We start from the raw sequence: 22,950 nt of genomic DNA on the forward strand, positions 1-22,950 counted from the left end.
AGCATCCTCAATGGTCCTGAATGCAAAAAAAGCACAATGAAGTAATATGTGCCACTGGATGCTACTGACAGTTAGCAGTAGGGGAAAAAAAAAAAAAGACATGACCAACCCTGACTGTGTTAGGCCCTTTCCTCTAAGAGGTTATATTCTAGTTGGGAGTTTAGACATATACATGGACCAACCAGAGAAGACACAGTCCATGGAGACAAATAATTAACTGTGATTAACTGTATGGTATGGATGACTCATGCTGTAAAGAGTTCAGAGAAGAAAAAGGTCATTTCTTATAAGTAGAGCTAGCTGGAAGTCTTTTCATGTAGAAGTCAAGCCCCTTGAAGGATGGGTAGCATTTAGACTGAAATAAAAAGCTTTTTTTTTACTTATTATTTACTTATAAATATTATTATTATTTATTTATTTATTATTATTAACATTCTAAGCTCAGGATACTGAGCTTACATGTCAGGATACTGAATGAACAAAAACATAGAAGGGGGAAAAATAATCAAATATGTGTAAGCCAGGAAGTCTATAGGCCCTACCGGAAAGAAGGCCTCTTGAGAAGTAGTGGCTGCTAAAATTGAAAATGTAGGTAAGGTGGGATGAAATTGATGACTTGAATTCCAGGCTGGAGAATTTGGTATCTTCAAAATCCTAGAGGATAATTGCAGGTTCTTGAATAGGGGAATGGACAGTGCTTTACATCTGGCAATGGTACGTCAGATGGGTTGAAGGAACTGGAAATGGCACACAAGTAAACAAATTTAGAGACCATAAAATAATTCAGGCATGAAGTGATACAGAGCCTGGGCTAGGGTGGTGGCAATGGAAATGGAAAGGAAGTTATGAAGACATTACAAAAGAAAAATCCCTAGGGCTTGGTCACTTAGATATGAAAGAGTAAGGGAGGGAAGAGGGAGGAGTGACTCAATGATTTTGAAGCTGAAGGCCCAAGAATGATAGCATCATTCACTGAGATGGGAAAAATGGGAAAAAGAATTGGTTTAAGGGAAGAAAAAATAAGAGGGTGGAAAAAGAAAAGTATTGAAGAACTACAGTTAAAGAGGTGTCTCTGATGGCGAGTGGTAGTATTGTTAATGGTTCTCTCAGGCACCATCCCATGGCACCAGCTCCATATACTGCCTTCTATTCTTTTGACCTTTTAAGGTGACTTTCAGGCTCCAAGATTTTGATTCTATAATAAGAGAAGATGACATAATACAACTACCCACTCCACGTTCATAGACTCATAGAAATTTAGAGCTAGAAGGTCACAAGTCGGGAAGTTTATCTGGGTTAGGAAGCTCATTTCCTATACCACCCATATTAAAAACATAAGAGCTAATAATATAAAAATATAAGCTAATAAAGTTGCCTCACATTTTCCTTGGATTAGCTAATAGGTCACAGAATTTAAAGCTGGAAGGAACCTTGAAAGGCATCAACCTTTTACAGATGAGGAAACTGAGTTTCAGAGACAGACAGACTGTGATTTTCCCACATTTATGGGAACAGAGACTGGCCTGTCTTGGTCCTTCATTTGGTTTTTAATTCAAGCCCTACTTCAAATTCAATGTGACACCATTTATTTACTCAAACATCAGTTAAGGTGCTAAGCACTTAACTAAACATAAACAGAAATCTAAAATTAAAATCTTATTCCTGTCCTCAAGGAATTTACAATCTAGAAAATCTCATAATCTTTCTTTCTTTCCTTCCTGAGGCAATCCAGGTTACCACAGCCAGTAAGTGTCTGAGGCCTCATTTGAACTCAGGTCCTCCTGACTGCAGGGCCAGCGCTCTATCCACTTAGCTGCCACTGAAAAAAAAAAAATCTCATAATTTGAGTATGATCCCGTGCAGGGCCCTTGCTAATCTACTCTGTCTCTCAGAAATTTTTGTATATATGTTGCTAGACAGAGCCAGAAGTAGGCGTAGGCAAAATAGACATCAGCCTATGTAGAAATGAATGGACATTGGGGTTCAACAAGGAATGTTTTCAAATACTGCTTTTTATAAGTGCACATAATTTTTAATGACAGAAAATTCCAGTTTCCATGGCAGCAACGTATTTTCCCCACAAATCAAGTCACCTGTTTAAGTCAATCTTTGGTGGACAGTAGCACACAGGGAGAGAACTCAGTTTCCAAACCCTAAGGCTGGAGTGATTTTCCATTTCCCTCTCCAGCTCATTTTACAGATTAGGAAACTGAGGCAAACAGCGCTAAGTGACTTGTCCAGAGTCACATAGCTAGTAAATATTTGAGGCCGAATTTGAACCCAGGCCCTGCTGACTCTAGGCCCGGCACTCTATTCACTGCACCACCTAGCTGATTTGTATTATGTACATATACACACACATGAACATATATTCATACAAACACATACAAAACCTTATATACACACATATATAGCCACCATATATACATATATAGAGCAGATGTGTGTATATATGTACATATACATACATATATATAGTCTATGCTAATCTTCTGTCTCATTATAATTTTAATATATGTGTTGCTACACAAAACCAGGAATATACATATGTACATGATACATACAATCATATATTTATGTAATACATTTATATAGACATATCACATACATGTACATTTGTTATACACTCTAAATATAATAGTTCAGTACAGTACCTGACACACAGTAGGTACTTAAATGTTTGTTGATTGGCTAATAAATACTAGCAATAATATGTCATATACAATGTAAGTATTTATCTATTCTTGTCTATGGAATGAACTGGGAAATCATGGGCTTTAGAGCAGGAAGTGACCTCTGAGATTATCTAGTTCAATCTCTCATTTTATGGAGGAGGAATTTGAGCCTCACCAGGTGATTTGCCCATAGTCACATGGGTAATGAATAGAAGAGTCAGAATTCTAAGCCACTTCCACTGACTCCAAATCCCACTTCAGGCAATAGAGGGAATTTCAAAGCCCCAAACCTGACTTAATTTGGGGTATTTCTGATTTACAAATTTATCATTTTAGGTATCTTCTAGTGTAAAAACCCCCTCTAATGCAGATCTGTAATTTATTTTTTCAATTTGAAGTTGCCCTGGGCATTTAGAGGTTAAGTTATTTGTCCACCGTCCTTTAGCCAATAATATCATAAATGAGTCTTTCCTACTCCAAAGTCTGTCCTTTTATCTATTATGTCCTGTTATCCCTTTTCTGCAAATTACCTGATTAACAGGCCATTTCACCCATAAATTACTTAGATATTTACAGCTGTACAGATGTGGTCTTTTATTTAAGTGACCATCACCATTATGAATTGCTCCTATTCTATATTTTTAAACGTGACAAATTGAGACAAATTTTGCTTTAAAATTACTCTATCCAAAATTATCTAGTCAAAGTCTTCCTGGCTTTTAAAAAAGAAATAAAACTGAGTAAGAAGATAAGATTTTTGGTTGTGCCAATGGTATAAAGCAGGCCTGAAAAATTCAAACATTTTTGTATTACATCACTGGCCCTTAATTTGTAAAGTAAGGTGGCTCACTCTTCTTGTATGATGTTAAAGGAACTCAGATTATATTTCTTTGAGATGTCTTTCATCACCGGCCATGGGTATTTGATGGGCTTGGTGGTATTTTATCACATAAGCTTCTTGCTGATGAGTTATGTCATAGCTAGATTTTATTTATTTAGGTTTTGATTTGGGTAATTGTGTTCCTAATTCAGACTAATGGTAAAACTCTGAGTTTCCTGCTTTGCTGTTCCTTATGTATCTCTACATTCTTAAATCATTGTAAATTCCACACTCTATTTAGCAAGCTTTTATTGAATTCAACCAGAGGGGGATATACACAACAACACTAAATTCTAGAGTTGTGAACCAAGCAGAACTCTCTCTGAGACCTTTACTTGGCCTATAAAAAAACTTGATTCATTTTCTCTTGGGCTCTTCCTCCTAGCCCTGGGCATGAAGGCACCAATAGCAGACACTTCTGGACCCTAAAGCTAGAGGTCATCCATTTCAGTCACTGAGTGGTAACCATGGCACCCACCATCTCTTGTGATTTTAACACACTCCACTTCTATTGCTTTGGAAAGATGTTTCTTTAGCAACCATGCATCTGATTGAAGCAGAGGAGGGTGGTGGAGGGCTGTCATTCTTAGCTGTCAGGAGGCTTTTTAAGGGGTGGCTTTCCTTTCCTTTTTCTTCATCAAGTTAGCAAAACAATTATAGGGGAAGTCTGGTGCTCAAAAAAGCAGCCACCCATCCTGAGACAGCATAAAGTAAAACATCAGACACTTAGTTTGGCAGGACAAGGGTGCACACTAGACATGTTCTCTCAACCTGGCATCATGGGGCTTTCCTATGAATATTCTTTTCCCACCCGCTCGTCCACAACAAATTTCCCTGTTTTCATAAAATTTTATTACCCAAAGACTTTACTTTTTAAAACTTATAAACTTTAAAAAACTTAACTCCTTCTTTCTCTTTCTCCCTATGTTGCATTCCTTCCATTCCTATCTTTTTCCTTTCTTCATTCAGTATGTCCAGTCTTTAGAGCAGAAAGTAGAGAATTTAGATGTTTTATAGGTCTCTTTTCAGGAAAAAATACTTTAGAAGATCTCCCAGGAATCCTCATTCTGTACTAGGAAATTGGGGTCCTTAAGTTGATAGAAGGATTTGGGTCACATCTACACTAGGTCAAAAATTCACCTCTAGGTCTCTAGAACAATTTGTTCAATTTATTATTTAAAATAATCAACTAAAATGACATAGTAGATCAGTAGTCATTTGATTAGCAATTACTACCATCAGCAGAGAATGAATCAACTCTATGCTGATTAGCATAGTATCTGGCACATAGCTCCTAGCTCTCTCACCCTACCCAGGCTATTTGACTTCTTACAGTGCTTGGATGAGACTGGAACTCAATTCTTTCTGATGAGATGGAGGACTAGCAGGTCTTGTCATTTGTCTTGCTGCTGCCTTTTAAAATCCTCCTTGAGGCAGCTAGATGGCATAGTGGATAGAGCACTGGACTTGTAGTCAGGAAGAAGTGAGTTCAAATCCTGCCTGAGACACATATTTTGCTGTGCAAACCAGGGTAAGTCACTTAACCTCTTTCATCCTCAGTTTTTCCATCTGTAAAATAGGAATAATAAAAGTACCTACCTCACTGGGTTGCTGTGAGGATTAAATGAGAGTATATATTTCAAGTGCTACATAAATGCTATTATTATCATTTGCCCTCCCTCTATGCCCTATGGTTTCCCTGGAACTGTCATCTTAACTGCTTTTAAGAACCAGAGTCTTGCCTTCTGACCTACTGCTGCACCCTTAGAATTCTGGGTCCTTTCCATCTTCCCAGAAGCTAAACTTTTCTTTATGTTATATTTGCCCCAATAGGAATGTGAATACCTTGATAACAGGGATTACCTGGCTTTTTCTATTTGTATCCCCAGTAGTTAGCACAGTGCCTGACAATACGGTGAATGCTTAATAAAGGCTTTTTCATTCATTCAATAGGTTAAATCTCACTGATGGGGCATTCCCTCTATCAGGAAGATTGCTATCTACCCATGTCTTTTCCTCCTGTGGGATTCTTGTCTATGTTATGGGCGAGACATTCCTCTAGGTCATTTTATGTTGGGGAGAGAGCATTGGACCACATTGAAGATGTCCGCGGTCACATCCTTATTGTCACTTCATGACTGGCTCACCTCATTTTATGATCACACATCCACTGGATAATATTCCCTATGTCACTTCTGACCATTGGCCATCATTAGAAATGCGCTACCGCTAAATTACAGGGGGATGTACAGGGTGCCCCAAAGGGCTTAGCGCAGTTTTTTTAACTTAAAAGACACCTTGTATTCTTTCGAGAGTTGCTTGCCACCATCATGGAGGATGTCCTATGCAGAGGTCCATATGGAAGGTGTTCCTACAAATGGTAAGGTTCTCTAGACATTCCTGTTTTCAAATGGTCCTGTGCTAATTGTTATTGTTCAGTCATTTCAGTTGTATCTGATTCTTCATGACCCCATTTGGGATATTCTTGGCAAAGATGCTGGAGTGGTTTACCATTTCCTTCTCCAGCTTATTTTACAGATGAGGAAATTGAGGCAAACAGGGTGAAGTGACTTGCCTGGGGTCACTCAGCTAGTAAGAGTCTGAGGCCTTATTTGAACTCAGGAAAATGAGTCTTCTTGATTCTAGGCCTGCACTCTATCCACTGCACCATTGTTGGCAATGTAGAACAGTGGAAGAAGCCCTATAGCTAGAGTTAGAAGGCCAAGTTCAAATCTTCTGAAACTTCAGGTCAATCATTTCCTACCTCTGTGCCTCAGTTGCATCAATTATAAAATAAAGGTGGTTGTACTAGATCTTAAAGATTCCTTCCAGCTCTAAATCTAGAGCAGTGCATAGAATGGATAGAGTGATAGGCCAGGAGACAAGAAGACTTGAATTCAATCCAGCCTCAGATACTTACTAGCTCTGTGACCCTGGGCAAGTTACTTTACCTCTGTTTGCCTCATTTTCTTCAGCTATAAAACAGGCAGCTAGGTGGTGCAGTGGAGCCCTAGGCCTGGAGTCAGAAAGATTCGGGTTCAAATTCTGGCCTCAGACACTTACTAGCTGTGTAACCCTGGGCAAGTCCTTTAACCCTGTTTCCCTCAGTTTCTTCATCTATACAATAAGCTGGAGAAGAAAATGGCAAATCACTCCAATGTCTTTGCCAAGAAAACCCCAAATGGGATCATGAAGAGTCAGATATGGCTGATATAATGGAACAACAACAAAATGAGGATAATATGTGACATTCCCACTCACAGGTGAGAATCAGTAAAGCACTTAGCACAAGTACTGGTACACAAAAGGGGCTAAATAATTGCTTATTGCCTCCTCCTATCTATTGGTACACATTGGCCAGAATGACTTGGGGAACAAACCACTTCTGGACTGCAGATGTAAAAGTGATTTTCCCACTCAGTTTTTTCAATTTGGTCCACCTCTAAGGAAACTGAAAGCAGAAACATACAGTATTTCAAGTACTTAGCATAATAATACTGCTGACAAGGAGGACAGCCAGGATTTGCAAACACCTCCAGTGAGCTTATCAAGGTAAGGCAGTCACTTGTATAACTTTTCAGTTATTTGTGAAAATCTGACCGGAGCAATCCTAGCTGTAATAGTCAACTACCCTTGGGACTGACTTTGGGCAAGTCACTTCACCCTTAGGGGTCCCACAAAATGAGGACATTGGCCTGAAATGCCCTTTGAGGTCCCTTCTTGCTCTAAACCTATGTTCCAATGACACAGTGACCCAACAATGCCTTAGGTAGGCAGTATCTAACTTAGTTGGGTTGTGGTCATTTTATTGATGTGAAAAGCATCATGCTAAATTTAGGAAATTGATTTTAGGTGACATTTCTTTTTTTTTTTTTTAAGGCAATTGTGGTTAAGTGATTTGCCCAGGGACACACAACTAGTAAGTGTCAAGTGTTTGGTCTGAGGCCAGATTTGAACTTGGGTCTTCCTGACTTCAGGGCCGGTGCTCTACCCACTGCACCACCTAGCTGCCCCTAGGTGATATTTCTTTGGATTTAAAGCAACCCACATGTGAACAAAATGTTTTTTTATGAAGGCTGGCAATGACAAGGTTATCAGGAACTCAATTCTCACCATTATTTTCAAAGAAAAGTCCCTGTAAATATGTACGGTCATTACAAAATATGTATCATCACCTTAACTCCCTTGAAAATAGGAGATTTCATGTCCATATCAGTGCAAACATTGATGTAGCATCATGCTGCCATTATTGCTAAAGAAGCTGATTTCATTCAGGTTGTGTAACCCTGAAGTCACTTAACCCTGTTTGCCTCAGTTTCTTCATCTGTAAAATGAGCTGGAGAAGGAAATGGCAAACCACATCAGTAACTTCACTAAGAAAACCCCAAATGGGGTCACAAATAGATATGACTGAAACAAGTGAACAGAGGGTATATATATAGATAGATAGATATATGTGTATGTACAAGCATGTGCTCTTAGACATTTGTATATGTGCTGGTCTTGAACTTGATTTCATTGCTATAGAAAGCTCCAGGTGAGAAACTCTCTCTACCGATGCAAGTTGGCACCTTCTCTGCAATTGATGATACTGGAGACTTACCCGGAGCACTGAGAGGTTAGGTTACTTGCCTAGAGTTACATAGCCATTCATTCATTCATTTCATTCAGGACTAAAGGGAAGTATGTATGTGTGCGTGCATGTGTATGTTTACACATACGTACGTGTTTGTGTATCTGCATTTACTTGATGAAATTGATAACAGTTGTTTAAAAAACTTGAAAGAAAATTTTGTTAATCAAGACAGCATCATGGACATGGGAGAAAGCATACTAATCTTAGACCCAGAGGATCTAGGTACAAGTCTCATTTCTGATATATTCTGTGACCTTTGGAAAAGTCACTTACCCTTTCTTAGTCTCAGTATTCTCATCTGTAAAATGGGGATAAGAACTCTTTCAGAACCTCCCATATAGGGCCATGAGGAAAGTGGCTCTGGAAACCTTTTTTTCCCATTTGTCCAGATCTACCACTTTATTACTAATATAGGATGCTCCCCATGAGGAAATGCCCTTTACTAATGCAGATCAATGGGTTGGCACAATGGATAGTGTGCTGGGCCTGGACTCAGGAAGAACAGATCAATCCAGCTATAGACACTTACTAGAAGTGTGACCCTGGGCAAATCACTTAGCCTTTTTGCCTCAGTTTCCTCATCTGTAAAATGAGCTGGAGAAGGAAATGGCAAACTTTGCCCAGAAAACCCTAAATGGGGACACAAATAGTTGGGACATAACCGAAAAATGACTGAACAACAACAATGAAGATCAGCATTTGCTCTCTTAGAAACCTACTTGGGGGAACTGAGAGGTTAAGTGATTTCCTTAGTCATACAGCAAGTACATGTGAGATGCAGGACTTGACCCTAGATTTTCTTGACTCTGAGACTGTCTCTCCATCCACTCTGCCTCTTTTTGCAAACTTCAAAAGATACAGATGTTAAGATGCAATTATTTTTCTTGTTTGATTATGATATTTCTAATAAAATTATAACTGTAGCACACAGACCACTTCTCCAGAATTCAAAGCAAATTTCAAAAAGAATTCTGGGTTAAATAAGGGTTAATATTTAATACTAGTTTACTGTCGAAGTATGAAGGAGGGAAACATAAAGTACAGAGAGAGAAATAAAAAATGTCGCCAGGCAACAGTGTAAAACAAGCATTGGCATAGCATGATGCAGATTTGGACTAGACTGTTCAGGCTCCAATCTCACTGCAGCCTAAATTTTCAGTAACAAATAACAGCTCTAATACCCTTAAAAAGATCTTTCTTACTTTTACTCCTTTCTCCTCTCAGCAAATAAAAATGGAAAGATTTCTGCTTGGGGAAGTGTGTTAATTCAGTTGCTAAACCCTCTGAAACAAAGAAACTGGTAATGTGTAACTCCTGTTTTATACAGCGTCTGATTCTTCCCAAAAACACAGTCTACGTCAGCCTAGCATGTATGTACCCATCCATGTATGTAAGTATGTATGATGTCCCAAGAGACAGTTCTTTGTTGTGAGAGAGACCTGGCTTGGGAGTCTTCAAGACCCTGGTTCAAAATCCACCTCTGACATATGGGTATGTAACTCTAGGCAAGTAATTTAATCTCTCAGTGCTCCAGGTAAGCCTCCAATATCATAAATTGCAGAGAAGGTGCCAACTTGCATTGGTAGAGAGAGTTTCTCACCTGGAGCTTTCTATAACAATGAAATCAAGTTCAAGACCAGCACATATACAAATGTATAAGTGCACATACTTGTACATATACATATATCTATATATATATATACCCTTTGTTGTTCACTTGTTTCAGTCATATCTGACTATTTGTGACCCCATTTGGGGTTTTCTTAGTGAAGTTACTGATGTGGTTTGCCATTTTCTTCTCCAGCTCATTTTATAGATGAAGAAACTGAGGCAAACAGGGTTAAGTGACTTCAGGGTTACACAACTAGTAAGTGTCTGAGGTTGGATTTGAACTTAGATCTTCCTGACTACAGACCTGGTGCTCAATCCACTGTGCCACCTAGCTGTCCCTACATATATCCACCTATATACATATATGCACATTCCAACAGTAGTGGTACCTAGGCACTTAATATTGTTTATACAATGTTATATTTGTTTATACAAATATATAGTGATATATCTATATATATAGTGATATAGCTATATAAATATGTTTAGCTACATACATATACATCTATATGTGTGTATATAGTATATATAACAAGATATATTATGTTATACATAATATATAAAAGATAGAATGATATATAATATATTTTAAATATATATACTAAAGAGGGAGCAAAGAGAGTTGTATATATGTATAAACAGTTTGTAATATTTAGATCCTACTGTGAGAATGATAAGGCACAGACAAGAAGGCAGAACTTTGGACTGATAGAAAGATACCAGCATGATATACAAGACAGAAGAAGAAGCCCACCCACCATGAGCCTCAGACAGAACAAAATGGAAAAACAAAAAGACCACATGCTAGTCCCAAATGAAATGCATTTTCCAGGCTCTTCTCAATCACACCCACATTTAAAAACAATAACAACAATAAATATAGAAGTTCTGAGTTTTAGAGTGATGCAATTCTATTTTAATATGACTCCAAGCCCTGGGAATTTAGTTAAAGTGGTATGTACTTACCCAGAAACATGTAAAGATACTTGCATTGCATGTATTACACCTTCCCTACAATCACTTAAGTTTCAGGCTGATGCAAACATGCCTACCATTCAAGGAGAAACGAAAGAGTGAGATCTATGACAGTATCTGAGAAAGAACCCTGGATAGAGAATTCAGGAGACCTGGGCTTGGGCGCCTCTTCTAATTTTGCCCAGAGCAAGGCAGTTGACCTTCTTGGGTTTTAGTTGCCCCATCAGTAACAGCAGTAAAAATTCATGCAGGAAGTAGTTGCTTGAGAAAAGGAGACTCAAGCTGAGTTGCATGCATAACCGGTTGGGTTTGGACTGTTTTGTAAACAACCAGTCAATTTAGACTAAAAAAAAAATCAGCCAAACCAGTTGTCTGACTGGTTAATCTACTGAATTGACTAGTTTTCTGACTAGGAAAATAACAAAAGAACAGCCTTAAGAGGGAAGAGCTGAAGCAGTTAGAAAGAGATCAGCAGTCAGAAAGGGAGTCGATTGGGTGAGTAAGGGGCTAGGGGAAGCAGGACAACTGGGGAGAAGAACAGAGAATGCTCTAGGAGAGGAAGGATTAATGGCTGAAAAAGCACAGGACCTGAATGTGTGGCCACAGGGAGAGAAAAAGAAGGACATTTTCAAACGATAACGCACTTAGCGTGGTGTCTATGCTTATTCTCAAGGTCACATAAAGAAATAAGGCAGGTGGGTCTTTTCTGCTGAAAGAAAAGATGATGGGGGAAGGTAAAAGGGATGAAGAAGGATGTGGGATGCAAAACGAGTAACTTGCTGCCCGGGTAAAAAGAGTTGTGAATTGATCCAGTCATTCTGGAGAGCAATTTGGAACTATGCCCAATGGGCTATAAAACTGTGCATACCCTTTGATTCAGCAATATCATTGCAAGGTCTATATCCCAAAGATATCAAAAAAAAAGGGGGGGGGGAAGAACTATTTATACAAAAATATTTATAGTAGCTCTTTTTTGTGTGGCTAAGAATTGGAAAGTGAAGGGATGCCCATCAATTGGGGAATGGCTTAACAAGCTGTGGTACGTGATTATAATGGAATATTATTGAAGTGTAAGAAATGACAAGTAGGATGATTTCAGAAAAACCTGGACTTACTTTAACTGATTCATAGTGAAGTGAACAGAACGAGGAGAACGTTGTACACAGTAACAGCAATATTGTTTGATGAAGAACTGTGAATGACTTAGCTATTCTCAGCAACACAATGATCTAACACAATCTTGAAGGACTAATGATGAAGCATATTATCCACCTCCAGGGAAAGAATTGATATTGACTGAATACAGACTGAGGCATGCTATTTTTCACTTTCTTTCATTTCTTTCTTTTATTTTAGTCTTCTTGTACAAAATGACTAATATGGAAATATTTTACCTAATTGCACATGTATAAACTATATCTGATTGCTTGCCATCTCAGGGAGGGGGGAAGGAGGGATAGAATTTGGAACTCAAAACTTTAAATAAAAATATTTTAAAAAGTTGGGAAAAAATACTGTGTTGGCCAGGATATAAGCCACTGAACTTTTTGGCCTCAAACCAAACTCTTTATAAAAGATGAGTAGAGACTACAATTACAATTAAAGGGGAAAAAAAGAAGGCCCACATAAGAATATGAATAATCCTCCTCACTGCTCTTCCTCCTTGGCCCCTTGGCCCCTATGACAGCTTTTTCTTGCTCAGGATCCTCCCAAACCCTAAGTGGCATATTGGTCGTCCAAAGATTTCCAAATTATTTTTTCAACAAACGTTAGAACGGAAAAGGAATTTAGAGATCATCTATTCTGAAACTCAGTTCACACAAAGGAAACTGAGGTCCACAGAAAGGAGGTGATTTGCCCAAGACCACACAAGCAAGGTTAGACCAAAAAGCCAACTAGTTCAGAGAAAGCCGAAGATTTGGAGCTGGAAGGGATATTAAAGGGTTTCTATCTTCCCTCTCATGCTTACTACTCATATGATGTTGGTCAAATCATGTAACCACCGAGGCCTCAGTTTCCACAATTACAAGAACTAGGTGGCTTCTGAGGTCCTTTCCAGCTTTAGATATCTATCCTCAAAACTCTTATTTTACAGACCACAAAACTGAGGCACATGGAAGGAAAGTGATTTGCCCAGAGTCATAGAGCAGGTGTCTTTATCCACTTTTTTTTTGTCATGTACTTTCCTTCCCTTCCCCTCCACAGTCTAGTGAAGCCTACAGACCCTTTCTCAAAATAATGTTTTTAAGTGTTTAAAATAAAATAAATAAGATTACAATGGAAACCAATGATACAGAAATACAGTTATCAAAATATTTTCTAAAAAAAAGCTTCATGGACCCCAGGTTAGCAGAGCTGAGCTTCAAACACAGGTCTTTTGGCCCCAAATCCAGGGCTCTTTCCAAACACCTAACCCAGCTGGACCGGGCAGGTCTCTGTTGCCCACAAACTTTCTATATTGACTTCCTGATAGAACAAAATTAGGGCCAAGCTGAGGGCCAGCTAGGTGGTACAGCGGATAGAGTGTCAGCCCTAGAATCAGGAAGACTTATTTTCCCAAGTTCAAATCTGGCCTCAGAAACTTCCTAGCTGTGTGACTCTGGGCAAGTCACTTAACCCTGTTTGCCTCATTTCCTCATCTGTAAAATGAACCAGAGAAGAAAATGGCAACCATACCAGTATCTCTGCCAAGAAAACCCCAAATGGGGTCACAAGAGTTGGAAAGGACTGAAAAACAACTAAACATAAGGGTACCTAAATCCAGGTGCCAAAGGCTAAGTAGGTGAATACTGGGCATAGATAAAGAGACAGGACTGAATTGAGTTGGTGAACCGGCTTTTGGATTATCTTGGACTGTACTTGTACATAAGAGTGGATAAGCTAGGATAGATAAGCTCTGGGAGATAATGGAGGTTTTTTTTTTCTTTTACAGGAATTCACATGCCAGAGGTTTATGAACATGCTGTGAGCACTGAGTGATATGTAATACAGTTCAGAAGAAACAATTATAGGGAGTGGGGGAAAGAGGAAAGACAATGGCTCAATGTTCCACTGAGTAGAACCCTATTAGTCCAGAGCCTGAAGCAAGACATTAGAGACCATCTTATCTGACTCCTTCATTTTGTAGATAAGTAAACTGAGGTCTAGCCAGGTGAAGTGATTTGCCTGAGATTAAAGAAGTAGGAAGCCAGGAGGACTAGGCTATGGATCAAACTGTTTTTGTATACATCACTAACAGAATCACAGGCACTCAGCACCGAAAAGAACCTTAAAGATCAGAATCTAATCCTTTCATTTTACAGATGAGAAAACTGGGGTCCAGAGAGATAAATAATAATAATAATGATAACAACTAACATTTATATAGTGGTTACTATGTGCCAGGCACTATGCTAAGCGCTTTACAATTATTATTACTTCTTTTCATCCTCACAACAATCCTGTGAAGTGCTATTATTATCCTCATTTTACAGATGAGGAAACTGAGGCAAAGAGCGGTGAATTGACTTGCATGGGTCACAAAGCTGATAAGTATCTGAAGCCAGGTTTAAACTTGGGTCTTCTTGACTCCAGACCCCGTGCTCTATCCAATGTACCACCTAGCTACCTCAGTACTTTTTAGGTACTGAAAACAAGGGCTTTTCAGTGAGCAGAGCAGAGCCTACATTAGCAAAAGCTATCTTTAGTGCAACCATCTCATCAGAACAGAAAAGATGGGTGAAGAAGGAAGTAGACCACAAAGGAAAGAATCAAACCAAAGTTCAAAATAAATAAATATAAAAAGTTATAATTATATTAAAATAGGATGTATATAATTAGAATTAAATATTAAAAATTAGAATTTCTAAAAAATTAAACAAAAACTAGGACTAGAGACTTACAGAGGAATCATACGTACCATAGGAACTTAAGAACTGAGGGCTGGAAGGAACCTTAAATGTCATCTAGAACAATCCTCTGATTTTACAGAGGAGGAAACTGAGGCTCCAAGAGGTAAAGTCTGAGCTGAGGTCACCAGGTAGTAAATATGCAGCAGAGCCAGTTTTTGAACTCAGGTCCTCTGACTCCAAATTCAGAGTCCTTTCTACACTATAATGTGGTAGACCACAGCTATACCTATAATAGAAACTCTTCATTTTAGAGGAGAAGAAACTGAGGTCCACTGAGCTGCAAAGGTCATTTGGGTAACACATAACAGAGCCAGGATTCTGGGTGGCACAGCAGATAAAGTGCCAATCCTGGAGTCAGGAAGACCTGAGCTCAGATCTAGCTTTAGACACTTACTAGTTGTGTGATCCTGGGCAAGTCACTTAACGCTGTTTGCCTCAGTTTCCGTATCTGTAAAATGAGCTGCAGAAGGAATGGGCAAATCACCCCAGTATCTTTACCAACAAAAGTCCAAACAGGGTCACAAACAGTTGGACATGAACAAATTTTGATTTTAAATCCAGGATCCTTTCCACCCCAATCACTCCATCAGTTCATTGCTACCTACCACGCGACCATATGGAAAAGTACTCTTCATTAAGAAAAAAAGAAAGTACTCTATGAAATGAAAGAAGAAAAATGAAGGAGAAGAAATTGTAAAACACAAGAGGGTGAATGAAAGGAGAGAAGAGAAGGGAAGGAGACAGTAAAAAGAAGGAGAGAAGCAATGCTCATCCTTCACCTGCAGAAAAAAACAGTAAGGGCTAATGGTAGCTTGAATTATAGCTTAATAGCTGAGGTGACTGTCCAGAAGGAGATCTCAGGAAAGGTTTATCAAGATCTAGGAGGAATTAGTTAATTTCTCTTTTGGATCCACTTACAAGCTTAGGGAAAGGGAATGCACAGATAGGAGCAAATGGGAGATATACTAACTGTGAGTGTAGGGAATAATTTGGGAGAGGGTGAGGGGAAAGGCAGATTAGGAATTCAGGGTGGGTATCTCCCCAGTAAGGAAATTTCCTCTACCAATGCAGATCTGCACTTGTCCCAGAGTTATCAATGGGCACTGAGATGCTAAGTGCCCAAGGGTCACACAGCCAGAGTGTGTCAGATGTCCTGACTTTCGGGTCTGCCTTTCCTCTATTAAGCCATTGCCACTTATCAAAATGAACAACAATGCAAGCAGAAGAAAGAAAACACTCAGGATAGGTAACATAATTTAAAGTAGGTTGTGAAGCAGGGGAAGATACAAGAATGGGAGAAAGGAATTCACAGCGTTCTGATCCAGCAAGCCAGGCATTTACCCTCTGGGATTGTGAAAGAATAAAACTGAGAATCCTTATGCCTGTAGAAAACTAGAATACTAGGAGGGGAGCTTAGAGGCTGAAAAGAACCACTTAGAGGCTACTGAGTCCAACCCCTTATTTTACAGATGAGGAAACTGAGGACCAGAAGTCAAGACACTTATTCAGGGTCACACAGTTAGTAAATACCTAGGGTAGGATTTGAACCCAAATCTTCCTGACAATAGATCCAAGACCCTGTCCATCACACATATAAAAGCAGTTTTCATAAAGCCTGCCTTGGGATAAGTGGCTATCTCCCAGAGAATTACAGAATTCACACTGAGAATTCAATAAGCTGGAAGAAAGGGAAGGGAGATGCAATATAAATGATGTCTTCCTGAAATATCTATCTTTGCTGTTGATATTAATATTTTATAATCTCTTCAGTTAAGCATCTAAACATGCCAAAAGTGGTTATTTTTTTTTCTCTACCTAATGTAGATAGGTGATGTCTGCAAAAGTTTCATTGGAAAGTTTGTGATAATGAACAGAAAAGACGAAGATAAGCCGAGTTAACATTTCCCTGCTTATGATGTAAAGTAAAACAAATTTGAAAAGGTATCTCAGTCTCTTTTCCTTTACCAGCAGCAGAGAGAAATGTAACTCAGAACTACAGATTTTTAGAGTAGGGATTATTTTGTTTTTGTATCCCCTGTGCCAAAACGGCGACCTACATTGGTAGTACTTACAAATGTCTGTAAAACTGAGATCATCTGATTATATAGATAAGAAACTTTGAGATTCATAGAAGTATAAGATCATACAGCTAACTAGTGGCAGAATGACCTCAGTTCTCCTGAATCCTAAGTCTGCTATAATTTTTATTACATTAGGGTTGCTTCCACTTCATAACAGGAAAAGAGAGAAGATGTGGTTTTCCTACCATCCTGGTAGCCCAGAAGAATATTTGTAAACATTCCATAAGGATTCCCACAACACAGTTAGTGCCAGAACCGATGAGCTCATTTATGAAAAGAAAAAAATGGAACAACAAATTGAAAGCACATAGGGAACTCTTAGCATCCTGAGCTAATGTAAAAAAGGTAATCAACTCAGAAGTCACCAAGGTAAGGGAAGGGCTTGTTAAAATGTGTGATTTTTTTTTTTAATTAACCAGGCCTGAGATTTGATCTGCGCAGGGAGCCCTAGGGAAGGAACTTCCTCAACAGGTCAATACCTTCCCAACTTACAGTCTTAGAGTTGGCTGGGGCTGGTCGATTGGTTGTTGTCCTTTGTGGTCAAAAGTCACCAAAGTAACATTGCTATGTCGGGGTCAGGGTACAGTGTGTCTGACTGTGGTTGATCAGATCAATATGAGCTTGGAAGGCTCTACCACAGGTCCGGCACAAATAGTCCATATGAACATTTGGAGTGGAGATATCTCTAAATTTGTACATCTCACGCTTCTTCTGAGCTACTGCAATTCTGCTTTGCTCATAGAGCACGGTGCCTTCTTTGATGTAGGTATGCCATGCTAAGTGGTCCTGTGCCAATGTCTCCCATGTCTTACAATCAATTCCAAAGTTCTTCAGAGGAACCTTAAGAGTGTCCTTGCATCACCTCTTCCGACCTCTGTGTGAGTGCTTGCCTTGTGTGAGTTCTCCGTAAGACAGTCTTTTAGGCAAATGTGTGTTTGGCCCATCAGAGTTGGCTGTGACACCGAAAAGTTAAGTGACTTAGATAGGGTCACAAAGCTACTCTGTGTGTGAGGGGAATCTGAACCCAGGTCTTCCTGACTCCAAAGAAGGTGTTCACTCTAGTTATTATAGTTAAATGTTAGTAATGAATTTTGAGGGAAAAGAGAGGAATCAAGATTAAAAAGACACTGTGAAATTGACTCCTCACCTTTTTTTTAGAATAGAGGCTGTATTGTTGTTAATTTCACAATGGTGCATAGCATTACTTTTTCAAACTAGTATGAATTAAAAATTAATCCTTCCATGAAAGTTTCCCAACTCCTGCCCTGGGATAAGTGGCTACCTCCTAGAATGTTACAAAACTGACCCTGAGAATTCACTAAGCTAGAAGAAAGGGAAGGAGGATTCAATATAGATGATGTCCTCTTGGAATACTATTTTTGCTGTTGATATTACTATTTTATAACCCTTAATGAAATAATAGGACTGATAAAATCTGACTCACCCTACTTTTAGTGGGATATCAGGGGTGTGCTGCTAAATGTTTAACAACCAGCTTCATATACTTTAGAGTTTAATCTGCATTATTGAAATTTTCTCCATCACTTTATTAAGTCTAGACAATCAACAAAATATTAAATCAAGTCCCCATTTGTGGAATTTGCCAATTCCAAGGTGGAAATGTTCATGTTGAAAATTTAACAATCATCTTTGAGCTGTTATGAGTAGGCTCCAGTATACTCCTGGAATAATGATCAATGATAATCTTATACTAGTATAAGATCTTTTGGCTTTACAAAATATTTTCACATACATTTTCATTATGGCATTCCACAACTGAGTTTCTTCCAAATCTGAAATTTTATAATACTTCAATTTTTTCTTTAAAAAAATAAAGTAGGTAAGGGTATTGACAAAGGGAAGAAAACATGTTTCCTCCTTCTGGAATTGTGGAGAAAAGCTTCAAAGAATATGAAACTTAGATAGTGAACTTTAAAGAGGCAATGCAAATGATAGTAAGAGAGCTTGGCATAGAGGCTGGAGAACTGACCTTGGAAACAGGAGGTTGTGAGACAGGGGGTTAAGTCCCCATCTACAGACAGCTTTAAGACTCTAAGTAACAGAGAAGATGTCATTTTGTGTCGGTAGAACTTTCTCACTGAAAGCTCCATCTGCTAAGGAAATCACTGGTCTGGTTTTTTTTTAAAATGCAAACAGCAGAATTTTTTAGCTGAAACGGTCTTTGCAGCGTATTGATTAAATTCCATTCGGTTTTACAGACATTTCTAAGTACTACCAGTGCAGGTCACCGTTTTGGCACAGGGGATACAAAAACAAAATAATCCCTACTCTCAAAAAGTATAAATTCTATACTGACATGGGGATGGGGGATAGAAAGCTGTATATGACACATACACAGAAAATAAATACAAAATATGTCCAGAACAATACAAAGTAATATCAAGAGGTAGAAAGAAAGCACTAGTAATCAAAATAGCTAACATTTATATATAGTGATTTGAGATTTGCGAAGTGCTTTATAAATATCTCATTTTATCTTCATACCCATTGTGGGAAGTAGGTACTATTATTATTCCCACTTTACATATGAGAAAATGGAGGCAGGCAGAAGTTAAGTGATCTGCCTGGGGCCTCATACCTAGTAGGTGTTTGAGGCTGGATTAGAACCCAGGTTTCCCTCCAGCACTCTGTCCTCTGTCCGCCTTAGTAATTTCAAGGGTATCAGGAAAGGCCTTCTCAAAAGAGGTGATATCTGAGCTGTGCAAAGAAGGAAGACAGGTCTTCTAAGAGGTGTAGGTGAAGAGGGAGTGCATTCCAGGGAGGGCAGGGGAGCAAAGGGAATAAGCATTTATATACAATTGTCTGATACCTGCCAGGCTCTAGGCTAAGCGTTCCAAATGTTATCTCATTTGAGACTCACACAGTTTTATATTATCCCCGTTTTCCAATTGAGGAAACTGAGTGACCTGCTAAATGACTTGCCCTGAGGCACACAAGCTAGTAAATTTCTGAGGCTGGATTTGAATTCAAGGTTTCCTGCCCTCCAGGCACTATTGTTCAGTTATATTCCCTATCTGGAGTTTTCTTAGCAAAGATACTGGAGTGGTTTGCCATTTCCTTCTCCAGTTAGTTCATTTTATAGATGAGAAGCAAACAGGGTTAAGTGACTTGCCCAAGGTCACACAGTTAGCAAGTCTCTGAGATCAGTTTCGAATTCATGAAGATTTAGTCTTCCTGATTCCAAGTCACCTAGCTGCCCTATATGCACTATATGCCACCTAGCTGCCATTCTAGACACAAGGCTACACTGCCTGGTTTTAGCAACTCCATGGAACAAGATAACCCCTTGGTTTCCCCCTTCCATTTTTCTACCTCCTTTGGTGTGTTGTCTCCCCATAATGGATTGTAAGTTCCTTGAGGGCAGGTACTGTCTTTTTATTAATTGTATCCCCAGTGCTTAGCACAGTGCCTGGCACATAGTTCAGTCCTTCAACTGTGGCCAACTCTTCCTCACCTCGTGGACTGTGACACACCCGTGTGGTGAATGGGACTTCTTAGCAAAGATATTGGAATGCTTTTCCATTTCCTTTGCCATTACCATATAGTAGGTGCTTAATAAATGCATATAGGATTGAACTGGATTAGCCTAAGGAATATTCTAAGAAATAAAAAGAACTCAAAGATAAAATGTAATGCATGATTTTTTTCCACCTGGGAAATTAAGGAAACTACGTGTGTTGTGGGGGTTTTTTTGGGGGGGGTGTTGGAGGGGACACATTTTTTTTTTTTGGTTGTTATTTTTTAGCAGGGGTAAAAATCAAAGTGTGTATAAATTGAGCATAGAGCTCTGAAATAAGGCAAAGACTTCCAAGCACATCAGGCTGTTAAATAATCAATGAAAAGGGCTTTCTTGGGGCAAGTAATTGATAACACAGGAATGTAAGAGATCATGGACTTTCTCAGGGGATAGTTTAGGGAATGCCCCTGTAATTTCATTTAGGAACTCCTAGTACCAATATACATGAGCTCCTTCTATGAAGCTCATAGAGTCGCCCAGAGTGCTGAGGTGTTAACGTGACTTGCCCAGGGTCACACAGTCAGTACAAGTAAAAGATGGAATTTGATGGATACAAATTATTCTAGTTGCATTTGGCAAATATGATTAAGAGTCATTACATGAGCAATCAAAATGAAACAATGTTAAGACTGGCTCCACAGCAATTGTGCTCTTGTCATTTTGGATATTTTAAGGAAAACTTTACAGTGTGCATATTTGTATGACATCCCTGAAAATGTATTCATAGTTTTAGGAAGTTGCCTGTAGTACTGAGAGGGTAAGTAGGAATCATACAGCCAGTATATGTCAAAGGTGGCATCTAATCCTAGGTCTTTCTGGCTCTGAAACCAGTTTTCTATCCACACTATCATGTCTGCCTCTGCAAATGTAGACCTTATTATAGAAAGAAAAATGTTGGGTTTTTTGGACAAAAGTTGAGAAAATAAATTTTAATTGAAAATGTATTTTTTTGCATAGATATTGAGGGAGAGAAGCTAGCATAGGGTAGATAAGAAATAACTCAAGAATTCTATGGGAAAAGGATATAAGTTTTTGTTATTATAACTACATTTATCAATTTGTTTAACTATCATTTATCTGCCTATCATCTATCTACCTGTTTAGCTGTTTAGGCCCTCTTGCCCCCCAAAAAAGTTTGAGGCAGCATTATCATTCATTTTCTAGTAGAAATTACAATATACTTATTCTTTAAATTATCTACATCCAGGGAAAATGCAGTGTTCTCCCTTTACACACACATACACTTTCCAAAGACAGCTAATTCTCACACATGTCCTCCTCTGTCCCCATCTTCCAGGCTCACACGCACACCACTATCCAGAGGCATTATTAATAGAAGGATGTTCTCTGCCAGCAGCTATCAGGCTGTGGTCTACAGACCACCAGCTGCTTCTGCACAAGTACCATGCAGTGCTGGAAGTAATGAAGTACCCACTTTTGCATGCAGCCTTTGCTCCCCCACCCCACATCATTCCCCCACCCCCCCAGTTTTCTTTGGTTACTTTACAAGCAAGCTAACAGTAATTCCAGGGGTATTTAATACTCCTTTGGGAGCTGCTCCCTGAAGCAATGCCCTCTATCATTTCTACTTTCAGGGGAAAAACATGACTATTCTTCTCGAGGTTAACTGCCCCCCCTCCAAAAATGTAAAGGAATACAGCACAGACAGACTCCACACCAACCAGGGAAGAAAATAAGAGGGGAGAAACCGGATGGGCTCAAAAACAGAAAGACCCACCACAATTCTATTTCTAAACATACATACGTATATATTTCATATATACGTATATATGTATGTATTTTCCTCAAATTATTTCAAAGTGGATTTTCCTTATAATTGTTGCTTTGAGGAGTCTGTTGCAAGTTCCAGCATAAGGATAACAAGCCTGCTCTGTTGTAGGTTTTATTTCACTTAGCAGTACAAGACACGCCTCTTTCTATCCTTGCTGAAGTGCAGGATCTTAAAGATGATTATTAAGTTTAAAAAAAAAAAGTAAAGAAATATAGGCGAGTGTCCTCTGAGCTCTGTTCTCCTTGACAACCTTGCACTCATTCTCTCATTCTATCCTTTTAGAATATGACTTTACAAAATACCCTAGGATGCGAAATGAGAACCTGTACCCCCAATGCAAAGTACTAGCCCATGAAATCCATCAGTGGAAGACAGAGATGATAAAAGAATCTCAAGGGCACCCAATCAGCTAACCAGAGCATCTGCGCATGCATATCATGTGTGTGTTTAAACGTGTGTATCCAGAAAAAAGAAAGAGAATTCGTAGGACTTCCCCGGCGCTTCTGTAAAACCCTGTTCAGCAAAGCCCTGGTTATGTTGTGTGGTTTAAATTATTTATCTAATGATTTCTCCTCCAAACATCTTCCCCAGCTGTGCGGACAGCTGGAGCCCTAATTCCAGCTGCTTCTGACAGGGACAGGAAGGGTAGTAGTAGAACAGGCAAGGAAGGGAAAAGGATGCATGGACGCAGGCATGCACCAGCAGCTCCCGAAGAGACTGAATAAGCGCTCTTCTGTCGGCCACCGCGCCCCAGGGGCTTTCCCTAAACTACCCCCATCTCGTCCCACGCACACACCCAAGCCATTCACTCCTCCCCTCCCCCAATCCCAATCTCCTTACAGTCTCAGGGTCGTTTTCGAACACTTCTCGGG

General features: G+C 39.2%; 1 protein-coding gene across 1 annotated transcript in view; it reads right to left on the bottom strand.

Moving 5' to 3' along the window:
- The window catches only part of LOC114046158 (growth arrest-specific protein 6-like), a 126,313-nt gene that overhangs the window by 66,859 nt on the left and 36,504 nt on the right, over positions 1–22,950 (bottom strand). Inside the window, exon 5 of the mRNA XM_027866407.1 lies at positions 22,919–22,944. Within this exon, the coding sequence (XP_027722208.1) occupies positions 22,919–22,944 (26 nt within the window). The remainder of the gene's footprint in view (positions 1–22,918; positions 22,945–22,950) is intronic.

The sequence above is a fragment of the Vombatus ursinus genome, unplaced genomic scaffold (assembly GCF_900497805.2).
Source record: "Vombatus ursinus unplaced genomic scaffold, bare-nosed wombat genome assembly UNPS02014781.1, whole genome shotgun sequence".
Lineage (NCBI taxonomy): Eukaryota > Metazoa > Chordata > Mammalia > Diprotodontia > Vombatidae > Vombatus > Vombatus ursinus.